Source organism: Pundamilia nyererei, unplaced genomic scaffold, assembly GCF_000239375.1.
Source record: "Pundamilia nyererei isolate P.nyererei 1_Seehausen unplaced genomic scaffold, PunNye1.0 scaffold00012, whole genome shotgun sequence".
NCBI classification, from domain to species: domain Eukaryota; kingdom Metazoa; phylum Chordata; class Actinopteri; order Cichliformes; family Cichlidae; genus Pundamilia; species Pundamilia nyererei.
Window position 1 is genome coordinate 1,264,608 of NW_005187413.1, and position 16,224 is coordinate 1,280,831.

The 16,224-nt window shown below is 39.9% G+C and overlaps 1 protein-coding gene across 2 annotated transcripts in view; it reads left to right on the forward strand.

The window, feature by feature from the left end:
- pmepa1 (prostate transmembrane protein, androgen induced 1) overlaps nucleotides 1-16,224 on the forward strand; it is a 40,859-nt gene that overhangs the window by 12,514 nt on the left and 12,121 nt on the right. Inside the window, exon 1 of one of the 2 annotated variants that reach the window (XM_005724385.2) lies at nucleotides 14,636-14,733. The exons of the other annotated variant lie outside the window; for it this stretch is intronic. Within the exon in view, the coding sequence (XP_005724442.1) occupies nucleotides 14,676-14,733 (58 nt within the window). The 5' untranslated portion in view covers nucleotides 14,636-14,675. Of the gene's footprint in view, nucleotides 1-14,635; nucleotides 14,734-16,224 lie in introns of those variants that run through there. 2 annotated transcript variants of the gene reach the window in all.

Genomic DNA, 16,224 nt, shown 5'->3' on the forward strand with positions numbered 1-16,224 from the left:
AGAATGCCACCGTGACTCCTCCTAGCTGTTTATATTGCTAATAATTATCATTACATATTCAACCATTCAAACACATAGACACAAACCAAGCTCCACCTAAACGCCAAGTAACCCCCTCACTCTCTGACTGTCACAAACGCACATACATTTACACACGTACACACTGAGTGGATTTCAGTGTGTCTAGACAGAGCAGCAGGCTAGAAAAGCACACAGACAGCCCCTGTACTCCGCTTCAGATGCACATTAAGGATGTGATTCTAATGGTTTTAGGGCTAAAAGGTGAGAAAATAAAAGCCCACATGCACATCAAAACAAAGTTATATTACAATCATGCTCTTGCACTGTGGCCAAGTCTACATCCCCACTAAGCTGGCTCAGTCGGAAAACACATCTTTTCCTTTCCACTGTGGCCTTTTGTTCCCATTCGATGGTGTTTTTCAAAGCCCAAAGCAGATCTCCTGGTCTACAGAGCAGCTAAACATGTAAATGTTGGCCTCAGATTTTTGATCATTGGAAAAATCGAAAAGTTGATCATGGGGAAAAGTATGCAACCTAAGCCTGCTTATGGTGGAATCTATTCGCTTTTTTAGAAAGGGGTTATAAGGAGTAAGGGGTTTACCTATAAACTAATGTGCTCTGAGAATAGAATAGAACTAAACTTACTGTTGGTCAAACAAACAAGCAGTCTCGGTGCTCTTCAGTCAGTTTTTTATAGCTATGTCTGCACTACTACAGACTGCAGAAAGAAAAAGAGCTTTAAATGGCCGGAGACTTCACAGAGAGCATTTCAATGCATTTAAATATTTAATGTTTAAACTGTAAAAAGCAAGCAGAGGAAAAAGTGAATTTCGAACACAAACATATCCCCAAATAAATAATGATGCAAATAACGGTGCAATGGTTTGCTGACATCCTATGATCAAGGGTGTGTTCAGGGGGTCACATAGGGTGGCACTGGCCCATCTCCAAAATTTCACCACTTTGCAAAAGAGTTCAATGTAAAACAGATTTCAGGCTCCTTTGCAGCACTAATTTTCACTTAATGCTATTTGTATAAGGGCGCGCAGACCTGCACATTAACATGAAGACTCTGCCTAATGTTTCTCCAAATTTCTGCTCAGTGTTTATTTCTGATAAAATATTATGATAATGCCATTGCATTATATAGATTCATCAAAACTATATAAGATGAAAACACTGTAGGAGAATTTTTCAGCAGAAGAAGAAAGCTTTTTGAAATTTTATTTTTGGTCAGATTTAGCAAATATTTGACTGTTTCATGTTTCTGTATTTGCAGTTTTTATGTCTCGGCAACAATAAAGGTAATAATACTACTTCGAATGCTATCGAGATGAGCTGTTGAGATGGCTGTCGAGTTTTAAGACTTGACTTTTGGAAGGACTTAGATAGATCTGCTGCCCACAAGTGGCAGAAAAATCTGTGAACGGAGCTTCCAGCATCTGTGGTGTCTCAGCCTGACAGCTGTTTTTGTTTTACGTAAACATACCAATTTTTAGTCCATTAAAGTCTTTGTGACGGCCTTGATTGTGCTCTTCATGTAAGCATGGGGACCACAAGACTTGATGATGATGGGTAGGAATGAGAAAACAGGAAATTTAAAAGAAAACAACATGTTGCCTTCATCGGATGTACATGTCTGATGAAGGTTTGTTCTTTTTACTATTTTTAGCCATGACTCAGTGTCCAGCCGCTCCATGGCATCAGACTTAAATTTGTATTTGGCTACCCCACACAAAGTCCACAAGACCTTTTGGAGTCAGTTGAAGTGAAAATTCAACTTGAAAGGTTTAAGGAACTTCTTAGAAGTTGGTTTTTTTTTTTTTGTCTCCTAAATGCACCACAGTATGGAAGGAGTCTTCTTACAGGAGACAAACTTTGAAATAGCTAGTTTCTTTAAAAAAGACAAACAATTCCCATCACACCTGCACTGACAGATTCTTGGCTACATCAGAAACACGATCGCTGCTCACATTGTGTCCACTAGCTTCCCACACCTTCCTCAGTGAGGAGACGGTAGACTTTGCCAGCTGGCATGCACACCTTAATGTGAGGCCCATATCATTTTGTGCTCTGGAGGCATGGAGCCAGTTTCCCAGCTTGTTTGCCATCCATCCATTAAGCTTTCACAACACACACCCTCTTATGGTAAACATTTCTGACCCTGATGATAAACATCAACAGCATTAAAACACTGTCGGCTGTAAGTACAGGGAAAATATCATTGCTCTCTCGCAGACAGATTTCCACGTGTATGTTGGGTTTTTGCCAGATGTCTCTTGCAATAAACGTTAGAGTTCTACATGTCTACCACAAAATATTCAGACGGTGAAATATTTTCACCCTTTATTCCCCCCCACCCCCCGCTCCTGCTCATTCTTTCCTTTTTATACTTTCCATGCAGTTCTTTGTTTCAGCTTTGTTGCAGTCATGCTGTTTGGGTTTCTGCAGAAAATTGTTTTGTCTAAACTAGAGGTTATCTCATCTCTAGCACACAGACACATACACACACGCAAAGGCACAAAAGCAAAGGCGTGTTGATTCATGTGGAGGATAAAGAAAGGACATGAGCTGATTAGAGGTGAGTCTTTAAGAAAGAAAGTGCCCTCTCATAGCCAGGTGTTTTTGAACGTTTTAGCCACCGGGCTCTGAGAGTGCACTTTCTTTCTTAAAGACTCACCTCTAATCAGCTCTCGTGAGGCAGGTGAGGCTTCGGTTTCTTGCTCAACGGCACCTGAATAATAAAGGAAGCATTCAGGTGTTCACTCGTTGCTATTGTTGGATTGCAGTTTATAAAGAGAGTGAGGGTGGCGGTGTTGGTCAAGGGAGGGTAAGAATGTGTTTAGTCATCAAATGGTTCAGTATTTCCTTAATGGAGCATGTTAATGTAAACAGAGATCATCAAATGTAGCATTTACATTATTATTCCACCATCGTCATAGGTATTGGCATCTGTTACAATTCTTCAACGAAATAAAAGGAGCGACTGCCTGGGAGGGGAATTGCTACTAACTTAAGAAAATTAGCAAAACGTGTGTTAGGATAGGCTTTCTGGTTTTTAATACAACCACAAATAGTCTGGTTGCACTTCAAAACCACAAAAAAGTCTTAGAAGATACTAAGGAAAATAGTACAACTTTTCCAAATGACTTATTCTTGAAGCATAGATCGTGAAACCTTAAACTTCAACAGGTTGCTGCTTGTGAAATGACAGCGTTTGCTTATTATGTTTTTTTAATTCTAAAAGCAAACCAAATATGTTTGGAATTTGGACTTCGTCGCTATGATCCTGAGCAGATAAATGAGTAAAGCGCCAAATCACAACAACAGTCGCCTCAAGGCGCTTTTTATTGTAAGGTAGACCCTACAATAGTAAAATTGGTCATTATTGAGAAAAAAATATATAATGAAAGTTAGAATTAAGAGCCTTCTGAGCAAACCTACTCCTTATTTCGAGTCTTTGTTTGGCCTCCACCTCTTCAGCTGTTAGTGTGTAACTTGTAACTGCGTAACAGGTGTGTCGTTTTTAAAAGAGATTAATTATGAACACAGCTTCCTAGCAAGTCTTTAAAAGAAAGAGCTGTAAAATTTGTGAATTCATCAATACAAGTGACCTATTTTAGATTATGTTCAGTCATCCAATTCATCACTGATATCAAAATATTTAATAGTAGAGCTTTTAGTGGGGATTGGTACTTGAATCACATGGCATCCAGTCTGAGCACAACAGATTTTCGTGCACAGTAAATCATTAACATCGTTCTCAGTGTTTGCTTGTGTTCCGCACACACTCACTGTAGCCGCAGACAGAAGTGCTTTTAATTCATTAACCATTGTTTATTAATGTGGAATTGATTTTCCCATGCAGACACACAAAAACGCACACAGGGTCAGACAGACATTGTTTTGTCTAGCCAGGTGTGTGTGTGCGCGTGTGTGTGTGTGTGCATGAAAGGACTGGCTGAGCGAGTTTTGATTTGGCAGCTGGAGACGAATGCCTGGCTCACACACACACACACACACACACACACACACACACACACACACACACACACACACACACACACACACACATTTGCCTCGTTTTGCAGGCTTGATCACAAACTCATTACCTCTATAACTGCTTTTAGCTTATCTTAGGCATACACAGACCTGCAGAACACAACAGGTTTGTCCTTGAATATTTATTACACTAAATTCATACCTCCTTAGTGACCCTTTATCACTGAAACACCACTAATTTTTCTCAGTATTATTTCTTTTATATTCTTCTAAATGCATAAAAATTCACTATTAGTGGGCTATTGTGATACATTTAATGCTATGAGTCATTTTTAACAAGTTTTTGGAGCATGGCTTAAAACAGTTCTCTATTGAGGATACGCAAGTAAAATAATTTATAACTGTTTTGTCAGATAAAAGCAAACTTTTGGTTTCTTTCAGCTTTTGGACGTAGCTCAAAATGTCTTAGATGTTAGAAACCCATTTAGTGACTTAGCACACTTACAAATTCTTGCTCACTAAAGTGACCGACTAAGATTAAACTAATAGTAGCTGAAAAAAATCAGTAACATCTCATCAAAATAAAAAATAAAAAATCAGCCCAATTTCCCCAATCCATGTATACAGGATGCATCTTAATACTACTTAGAGTAGAGAGTTGGGTGTTCGTCTTGTAATTGGAAGGTTGCCGGTTCCAGCCCCGGCTCGGACAGTCTCGGTCGTTGTGTCCTTGGGCAAGACACTTCACCTGCCGCCTACTGGTGTTGGCCAGAGGGGCCGATGGCGCAATATGGCAGCCTCGCTTCTGTCAGTCTGCCCCAGGGCAGCTGTGGCTACAACTGTAGCTTGCCTCCACCAGTGTATGAATGTGAGAGTGAATGAATAGTGGAATTGTAAAGTGCTTTGAGGGGTCCCGAAAAACGCTATATGCAATCCATTATTATTATTATTACTTAATACATTAAATCGTGACATTGAAATTCATTATTACCATTAATTTAAATCAAATAACAGGAAATTAATCAACGACTGTTTGGATAATTGAAGTCATTTCTGGCCAATAACATGAAACATTTGACAAATCTGTGCCAGTTTTTACATTAACGGAATTTCTTTATTCTTCAAACTGTTAATCAGACACCGCTAGACATTTGACAATGCTGTCTGGAGTCTAGAAAAATGTGACAGCGATTCTTTTTCTAATGTTTTATAGAACAAATATTTGGTTAATAAGCAGCAATAATCTCAGAAGAGTAATTAGCTGGAGCTATGAAAGAAATATCGTGCACTGGCACATTTATCATATTGAATCACGTCCTCTTGTGATAAGTTATCAACACACTGGTGCCAAATACTTAACGTTTTTATTTAAGCATTCAGGAGATCTAAACGGGCAACCCTGCCAGTCTTAGGTCACTTAAAGACTCCTTATGGTGGAGCGTATAAAATGAATGAGGATAAAGTGAAGAGAGGGGTGTCACTGTACTGTGATGTGTTACTGTAAACAATCTAATGTAATAATATCATATTGAAAACTGATCCTTGGCTCTCAGCCCCTAGTGTATGCCAGTTATAATATGCATGATATCCGTACTGTTCTTTTATGACAGAAATAATAATTGTGTATACTAAAATAAAATCGTGATTATTTAACGCAGTTACGTAGGACTATTGGCTTTACAAACACACCCATTTATTAACAGGGGACTTTCCCGAACTTCAATTCAACTGAAAACTTGAGAATCACACCTGGACGTGGTGGGAACACTGGGTTATCATGTTGAAAGCTGGGCCCAGACTGTGGGTCCAAGTGAGGCCTGTGGCTCGGCACAGATGTGGAGAGTGAGGGAGAGCTGTCCTGACGTGAAGTGGGCCTGGCAAGAGACCATTAGCAATGTGGAGAAAAAGGCAACTGTAGGCAATCATTAATGATCCAACCATTAATGAGCCCTCTGCAGGTTTATCCATGCAAAGTGTGTTTCAACTTTTTAATTCCCACTAGAAAGATTTTGTTGATCAAAGGCTCATTTTCAGTTATTTGAAATAGAGTTGAACCAGTAACTGATTTTTTTAAAGAAGGTCAAAAAGTGCACAGCTACAAAGAAAAGAGGAGCGCTGAATTTTTAAAAAATGAATGAGGGACAATAATTATTTTATCCATGTAAGCTTGTAGATGTAGAATACAGAAAAGACTAGTCATGCACAAAAGTAAATGTAACAATATAACAGTAAAGGTTGGTGTAATTTTGCTGTAATAGTACTGCTAAAGGGCACTTTGGCAAAAATTTGCCACTGCTGACGGAAGGAATTGAACCAGTAACTTTGTTAGCTAACCTGATGACCTGTAAATGTGTGTCTGTGTGCGCGCAGCCACTGATTGCACGCTGCTAATGATTATTATTATGTCTAGTGTCACTTTGGATCAGGTCCATTATAAACACACACACGCGAATGTGACCTGCCCCGTGACTTTCTTGTCTCTTTCTCATTCAAATGAACACCGTGTGTGTTTGTGAACGAAGGTCTATCTGTGTGCGTGCGCGTCTGCGTGTGCGGGGGTGCGACAGGGGTAGTCTAGCTCCTTCTGGCTAGAATTATAATGAGCAACACACACACACACTCGCGCGCGCACACACAAACACAGAGCCAGACAAGCAGCTGATAATGAGGTTTGATTTTCATATGTTTCAGACAGAATGCTCTGCAGGTCAGCTAGTACACAGAGGAGCAGTGTGTGTGTGTGTGTGTGTGTGTGTGTGTGTGTGTGAGAACACTGAGTGAATGATTTCCGGTCTCCTTGTTGGACTTTACATACTGTCACTTTTTCCATTGTTAACATTGATGGCTTTGCGTGTCCAGTACAGTACGAGGTGTGTTGTTTGCGTTTGTCTGTGCCTTGTTTCCATTTCGCTGATGTTTCTGATGTCAGCACAGCAGGGATTCTATTTAATTTTTATTCATTTCCTTTATCATCCCACAGCTCAGCCAGACTCCTGCAAACCAGAAAAAACAAATATTCTTAAGACATGCAGAAACATAACTGTAACTGTGGTCAGGATAATGTCTTTTATACAGTTTTACATTTTTTACTGTAATAATTTTGGTGAAAACAGTGCAATTGCTATAACAGAATTAAAGATAAAAAATTAGTTATTTCTGTAAAACCTTTGGAAAACAGATGCCAAACACAAGACAACTATAATAAATACCGCCCACATGCTGATGAGAGCTAGTCAAACAAACAGCATGGTTATATCTTTTTAATAGCAACTTCAAAACATGGCCAACTTCAGAAAACAGACATACGCATACATATCACAGAGAGTAAAACAAAGTCAAGCCAAAAAGCAAATTATTTACAATTACAAAAATGCATTAGTGGTATTGAAATTGCATTTTTTTTAAAATAAAATGTAAGTAAGCTAATGTACAGTACTGTAGCTCAGTATATTCACCACCTGTCACGAAAGTAATTCTTCTTCCAGTATTTTTACAAGAAACCTCAAAAAGCTGTGAACTCGCAGAACTTTAATCAGCTGTGTTGCAATTGTTTTAGGTGAAAACAGCATAAAACATGAAAGCACCAAACTTACTGATTAGTGCGACCTGCTCAATGAGACGTTTCAGTACTATAGCTTTTAATGCTATCCAAACACATTTACTTTTTTCTAATAATAATCCTTATTATTATTATTCAGTTTTATTAAAGTTGTCATTGGTTCTTGTTAAATAACAAAGACTTTTGTATTTTATCATTCGTATTTAAAAAAAACTGAGTCAAATGTGTTATTAGGGTGGACTCTGAAAGGTCATTAAAGTCTGAAGGTCAAAGTGTCAAAGGTCACAGCACCTGTATTGTATTGGTGAGAGCTGGCAGCATGCTTTATGTGTTTCATGGTCAGGATATTTAGTTTACTCAGAGTCAGTGACCTACTCTCTGCTAGAGTTAGCATAGCTAGCGTTCCAGATGGGACTTGCAATTTAACATGGGAGTTCCCTGGATTAACACTCTAAATTTAGACTAATGCTTCTCTGTCCTTCTTCCACTCCAGCACTCATCTATTCCATACACCCAGTTCTTACACCTATTACATATCCTCCAGTTCTACTTTATTTTGTCTTGTTGTAAAATGTCTGCACTGAGCATTTAGATAAGGTGGTTACTTACGTGGTGAAATAATGCTCTTTATCACAATGGCAGTGATGGCTGTTTTGTTTTTTTCCCTTATCCATTTAGTTTTAAAATTTGATATATAGACTGTGATATCGGAATTTGTTTTATTATTATTATTACAGTACAGTGGTTTGACATAGTGAACCTCTGTACTGATTTGCATGCATTCATTTTTTTTGTTTTTACAGGGAAAGAATCTCCATTTGAGATGGATTCAGGTACATATGTCAGCACATTTTGCTTGCTGTTACCTCTAACTTCTTCCTGGGTTCAAACCCGGGCAGGGCCTTTCACTCATTTGCACCTTCTCTCCGTACTTGCACGTATTTCTCTGGGAGCTCCGGTTTCTTCCACCATCTAAAACAATGCCCTAGCCAGCAGGATCTGGTCCTCATTTGCAAAGTAGGCTTTGGGTAATGTAAAATTACACACTGGGCAAGTGGATCATGTAAAGTTACAGTTCTGGTTTTACATTTTGTTAATCATCTGTTACACTCGCAATCGTCACACTTTTGGGCTTTAAAATGCTTCAGTCGGTGAGTCTATTGACAACTTTACTATCTAGTATTTCAATACATCAACTGTCAAATTCCTGTACTTTACACTGCAGCAGAGGTCCTTAGCTAATGTTCCTGCTCTCATTAAAGTCTGTGTGTGTGTGGGTGTGTGTGTGTGCTCGGTTTAAGTAACACATGACTGCGTGTTATCCCAAACAAGACGTGATGAGAGAGAAGTTTCCTTTTTCAGAGCAAAGACTAATGAAAGATGAGAATCAGAAATGGGATGACGGTTAGAGAAAGATGAGGAAGGATGATAACTTACCCCTTCACACATACATACACACACACACACACACACACACACACACACACACACACACACACACACACACACACACACACACACACACATTTCTGTCTCTATTTTCCCACTGTTGAATCAAGCAGTGGGAGTTTTATGGACCAAAGTTCCCACACTTGTTGGCTGCACCATGACTATGACTTCCAAAGTCAATGGGAAGAGACAGTGTGTATCATTTTGTGTGTCTTTCTTGTATGTATGTGTGGGTGTTTGTGCAAACCTCCCTTACACACACACACACACACACACATATACCACCACCCATTGCCCCCTATAGCCTTTCTCATGGAAATTGGCAGGCAAAATTGTGTGAACCTATGACCTATAACTCTGCCTCTCACACTCACACACATATAGGAGCTTGCACAAACACTCTCTCTCACACACACACACACACACATACACACACACACAGCTGTCTGTGCTATTTCTGACTACCCAGACTGTCGAGTCATCTGAGGACTGAGAAAGGGGGGAGGAATTAGCGAGCTCTTCTCTCTCTCTTCTTCCCTTTCTCCCCTTTTCATCATTGATTTTTTTTTACATTTTCTTTTCTGGTTGCCTTCCTTCCTCCCTTTTTAAGCTTTTCAACCTCATATTTTCCATCTCCTTTGCTAATATATTTCATGTCCTGCCTTCTTTTCTGCCTCCCTTCACATTCCCTGCTTTATTCCTCACTCTTCAACTTCTTCCCTTCCACTCCCTCCTTCCTTCCCACCATATTTTCTTCCTCCCTGTCTTCCTTTCTCCTACCACCCCTCCCTCAATTCTCCTGCCCTCCCCACTCTCTCTCTCTGTCTGCACTCTCAGAGCCATCTGACTCGGCAATGACCGCTTGTGACCTTTAGTTGAATGCAGGAGGAGGAGGAGAAGGAGGCAGATAGACTGAGAGCAGGCAGCGGATGACAAATGAGCTAATTGCTTTAGATTAACCATGGAGTGTCTGCCTGCCTGCCAGGCTTACGGCCTCCTCCTGTCTAGACAACACCACAGAGGGAGGGAAGCGATCAGCAATCTCTCTCATGCAACAATTCTGAGAAGTGAAAATGTTTCTTTAGCATTGCACAAGGAAAATTAAAGGAACTTCAAACGGCTATTTAGAATTGTTCTTCCTTGAAGATAAGGCACTGGGAAGACACAGGTCTGAACCTTGATCTTTCAAAAAGAAAATATGCTGAATTTTAGTGCAACACTGTAAATCCTGCATAATTCAACCTGACACCATTTCTTTTGTTTCAGTCCTGATAAACCAGAAAGCACCACAGACTTTCTGTTTAGTCTCTAAGCTGATGTAAGCTGTGCAATCAGACTCAGGATGAAATGAGAGATGTCAGGCTTTTATTTTGATGATCAGTTTTTACACAAACCATCTTTTTCTGAGATTATCTTTAATATGCTGCAAATTCTTTTTGGCATAATCAAATTCATAAAAACAAAAAATGAAATGTAACTCTCAACTGTTTTAAGTTCAGTCATAAAGTCAAACTTTGACTTCTTCAACTTTTCAGTTTTTTATCACTTTGAAAATATATGCACGTTTTAAAATCGTGCACTAATTTTCAGTGTCTGATCGCTACAATGTTGCAATGAAGCATAGCTAATAGGCCTAGAATAGCAAGACGTGCTGCTGCAGAAGCCTTGAGGCAAATAACAGCAAAACAACTAATGGAGACGAGTTGGAGATGCTTTTATTGCATTAAAATGATTAAAACAATTACACAATACAATTATATATTAGAAGGCATCTGTCATAGATTAAGGAAAGACGGCAGCTATGATAAACTCAAATGGCGTCATTAGAAAAAATATTCCTGCATAAAAGATAAGGGGTCATAAATGAATCCTCTCAGTTATTTTGGTTGCTTGTCTAATCTGGCTGAAGGTTAAGCACCTGCACTGATTCAATTAGTCAGTCAACTGAAGATAATTTGAAACTGGATGAGCCATTTAAGTCATTTTTAATCACCATCACACATGTGACAATTTTTTTAGTAAACTGCAGATTAGAACAAACAGGTGAGCTGAAAATATCGCCTTAACTATTCAAGGATTTAAATAAAAATTATTTTGCACAATACAGTTGCACCCCAGATAGCTAATGAATTAGTAAGAGATTTTTTTAGACTCCATTTGTGTGAAATACAATGAAGGTTAGGGGTAGAGAAGTCGTCTTTTGGATCACAGTCCACTGTCCATTATTTAAAGACAAAAAATAAAAGAGTTTGATGAAGTCAACAAGGGTAGCAGTGTCTTTTGAAATTTATCTGGGGCAGAGGGATTTCTTTGACTTATAACCTTAGCAATTGTCAATGCAGCGTGGGCTGAGGCTTAATAAACCCATGAATGCGGTTTTCTGTTTGCATTTGGCACAAATACTCGGCGGTGCACATTTTTGTCTGCCAGGAAGAAATCAAATACACTAAAGCTTGATCATTGTTTGCCTATTTGTTTTATATTTCTTTTCTTGTCTCTTTGAATGCACACATATGAGCATGTAGCTGAGATTTTGGAGCCTCTGCGGTTTGCACAAACCTGCTTTTTGTAGCATACCACAGACACAGTGTTATTATGTATCTTCGCTGGAGCATGTTTTAGCCTCAAGGATGTTTTTCAGTGGTGCATCTGCACAACACATTTGCTTTAAAAATAATTTTGGCATACCAAAAAGGCTTCTGCGATTGAAAGAGAAGAGAAATAAGGATGAAGAATAAGATGACAGAGAGAAAAGAGAAGAAGAGGGAATGGGGAAAATGAGGTGGAATGGCTGCGCATTTTAAATCTCCACAGGGTGGGGGAAAAACATGCCCTAAATTCTGCAAAAAATAAAATAAAATCTCTCTGCAAAATTATGCACCTTAAAATGAGCGGCATAAGTGGATTAAAACACAGTTAGCATGCAGAATGGAAGGAGTGAGCTAAACGCAGCATTATTGACACTGGAGAGAAAAGAGAGAATCAAAATAAGAGCAGAAAAGAAAGGGAAGGGAGGAGAGCTGCTGGCCGACCTGCTGGCCTCGCAGTTTTGGGAGCTCTGTGTTCAGGGGAACTGACAGAGTATGTGTTTATAGCAATAGTAGGAATTTTTTATTGAATGATGACGCATCAATTTGCAAAAGCTGAAAAGAAACAGGATAACAAACATTAAAACGTCAGCGAAAGGCACTCCAGAGTGGCTCAAACTTGTGCCTGTAAATGCAGCTTTCAAACATTCGGTCCACGGGCCAGAACCCCTGGTGTGGCGATGCCAAAATATTACAAGGGTGTGGAAATATCTGGAAGCTTAAAAGTTTTTTTTTTTATCTCTACAAGTTGTCTAAACTGTAAAAAAGTAAAAAAAACAAAAAACAAATCTGTAGTTCCAAAATACTTGTAGATCTACTTTAATCTATCACTTATAGTCTGCTCTTCATGTGTTTTGTAAAGAATGGTTTAATAAATGTGGTTTTACTTATTTAGACTAAAAGCAACGGAGAAGGTGGACATGTTTACTTCTTATTATTAATATTGTTAATTTAATATGCATGGGTTTTGCTGTTGGGGCCCACTTTACATCAGATTTGGCTATATATGTACTTTTACCAAAATGAGTCAAACAAGCCTAGTGTCACTACAAAGCTATAAATATGTCAATAGAAGTGCTATAAATATAATATTAGGATGACCAGTTTTGAGATAGCATATCCAGTAGGAAGCAAACAACTAAATTAGCACATAAAAAAAGTGTGTAAGTGCCAGAATGCAACAGTATGGCTTTATGTGCTAAATCCACTTTTAATTTTTGAACAATGTTGCCATGAAATGTTCAAACCTCGGACAGAAAGGAGAAAAAAAAAGGACTGAAAGGAAGGACGGAAAGATATCAAAGGGAGAAATTAAGGGACGTACTGTAGCAGACATGGGAGGAAAGGAACACAGACACCCACATGAGCAAACATAAACAGACTAAAATTATTATCTGTAAACAGTCACATTGCCTGTTAAAGCGAACTGTTGTTATTGTCAAAGGCAAAAAAGGAACAGAGAGGCACTTAAACATACAGCGATGCCAGTCTCGCCATCTGTGTGAAGCCACCCAGACTGTGTGTGTGTGTGTGTGCGTGTCTGTGGGCTCACTGCCTGCTGACAGCTTGTTCTTTCAGCTGGTGCTAAACTCCCACAACTTTTCTTTCCCTCCCTTTCCTTTCCCTTCGCAACATACCGTACACAGCACAGTGGCCTCTTTGGTAACTATAAACCTTCCAAGCCGTCTTTTCTGCATTCACAACGTCAACAGGAACTCTGACGTTATGTAACAGGGCTGCATGGTAGTGCAGTGGTTAGCAATGTCACCTCATACCAAGAACGATCCTGGGTTCGGACCAACCTGGCTTTCCGAGTTCACCCTGTGGATGTGTGGGTTACGTCAAGGTGCTCTGGTTTCTGCCCAAAGAACTTAGAGACAGAGAGAAGATGCAGACGTGACAGTAGCTGATCTTCTGTGATGGACCGAAAAACCACGACTGTACATGTGGGTCCAATCCACTTGAATCCACTTATGTAATTAGGCCCCACAACCCCTGACATTGGCTGGTAATTTTTAAAAAAAAATTATTATAACATTTTCCAAGTAATATGAGGGAAAAGGGGCTTCATTAGTGTGAGGTTAAATATTCTCATGGTTTGCCTTTTGCTTAGTTTTCTTAGCATTTTGGATAAAAGTGTTATTTTGTGGGAGACAACATATTGGGCTTTGTCCTGGAGGGATGGTGTTGCCTTACAGCTAAATTTAGGTCTGGATATTTATGGACGGTGACACAATTTTCCATATTTTGCATCTGTACACCAGCAAAAATAGATTTGAGAGTCAAAGAGGGATGAATTACAACATTTGCAGGGAATCATTTCATACACGATCTCTTCATATAATATTTAAAAAGCTGCGCTCTTGTTCTTGACCCCTGCCGCACCATACCGTGCCATGACAGACCATACCAGACCACAACGATCCTTTCAATGATGAAGCAGTCAGTCCTAACTATTGTATTCTGCTTGTAAGAGTTTAATTGCCTCAGTGTTTGAATGTCCTAATGAGCAGAGAAGTTCAAACTTCAAACTCAGCTCCCCCTCCCTTCTCCATGTCTCTCTCTCCATCTCATCATTATTCTCTCCATCCCACTGACCCATCTGTCTCCTCTCCCAGACGCTCCCACCACTCCCCCTCTTTTTCTCTCCCCTCTCCCTCTGTCTCTTTCTCTGCCTCCCCTCCTCCCTCACACTGACCCCTTTTGTTCACAGCTATTGGGTTTTGGTGGCGAGGGAGGGCAGAAGAAAGGGTCTGGTCAGCTGTTTCCTCGATATGTGCGCCTGTGTGTGTCTGGACAGTGTGGGAATGTGTGTGAGAAAAAGTTGCAGACAAAGCTTACTCCAGGCTCAGAGTGTGTGTGACGGCCGGTGAGGACACACATGGTGTTGGAGCATCCACGGGATATGTAGCTTGGAAAGTTTTGTTTTACTTTCTTTTGTTTTTGTTGTTTTGGTTTAGCGTTGGTTTCTTCCTTTTCCCTCAGTAGCAGATCTTCGGGATCTGTCCTCTGGAAATCAACCTTTTTTTTTGTGAGGCTTGTTGAGTGACGAGACTATGCAACCTTCATCACAGAGTCACAACCATGACAACTGTGTTCAGACACAGTTGTGCGGTGAGTTTCTTATCTGAGATGAAAAGATGGATGTTATCAGATTCCTTTGTATGCACTAGAGTCTGATTTTTTTTTAAGCAAGCACGCTTTAGTCTTTAAGTTCATTTTTCATTTTAAATGCATGCGAATCAGCATATTTTCAGATAGTTGTAGATAGTTGCATATGTATATATCTAAATTGTCAATTAAAGTTTTTCTTACATGTGGGAGTTTGCAGGTTTACTATGTGCGTCACTGCATATTAAAAATCTTGGAAATTTGGACAGTTGGTCAAGTGAAATGGCATTTAAATGCATCATCTCAGCCAACTTTGGGTTATCTTGTTGTGGAAATCCTTTTAATCCCAGGAAGTCTGCAGCTGCAAGTCTTACAGAAGTTTGTCCTAAGTGGTCTTCTGACCACGTTCCCTGAAGTTCTTTGGGGTCCTCTTGTGTATATAGACCAGCGGTCCCCAACCCATGGGCCTCGGACCAGTACCGGTCCGTGAGTCGTTTGGTGCCGGGCCGCGATAGTTGAGGCTCAGGTGTGAAATGTATGGTTTTCAGGGTTTTTTATCGGTTTTCAGCATTATTTTGTTATCGTTGTTATCGTTAACTCGGTTTTCCTGGGTCTTTTCAGGTGTGTTATGAATAAATCTTCTTTTTTTTCGGTACCGGTACTAGTTTCATTTTGTTGTATTTATCCGCCACACCTTAAGCCCGGTCCGTGAAAATAATGTCGGGCATAAACCGGTCCGTGGCGCAAAAAAGGTTGGGGACCGCTGATATAGACCATACGTGCTAAGCATAAGTGCCTAACAGAAGGGGAAGAATGATGCTTTTAATCATGGTTAAAATAAAATGTTCGATTTGTTTTGTTAAAAAACTGGTGCTTAGTTCCCAGAAACTAGTATATGTTTTAACTTTGGCTGTTCACTTCTATTGATTCTTTAAAACTCTGCTTCTCTATCAAACAGTTCTGCGCGTCTCTGAAACTTTCTTTTTTTGCTTTAATATGTCAGTGTAGCCTGTGAGCTAATATAAATAAATGTGATAAAAAGTAATACGTGAATGAATCCAGCGATACAGGAGTCACCTGACTCTATACTTCTTCATCTTCTGTGATGGTTTACTGGTAAGAGGAACTCAAGACTGTGAGAACTGGTGTGGACTGTGAGAAAAACAGAATGCAGTGTGTGTGTGTGTGTGGGCAGGGGGTGTGCAGGGGAGGGTTGGTTTGTTGTCTGCTAGTTACTTTATGCTCTTGTGTCTGACTTGGCCCTGACCTCTGCCTGCTCCCTGTGAAAAAAACAAAACAAAAACAAAGTGTGAGAAAAAAGCCTCCGTTTCTGTGTGTGTGGATAATGGCAGTGCTGATGATGGGGGAGGTGGAGCAGGGTTAGGGGGTATTTAAAGCAGGCTGTCTCTCAACAAAGGTGGCCCTGTCTGTCAGCCTGGCCTCGGCCGGCTGTGTGTGTGTGTGTGTGTGTGTGTGTGTGTGTGTGTGTGTGTG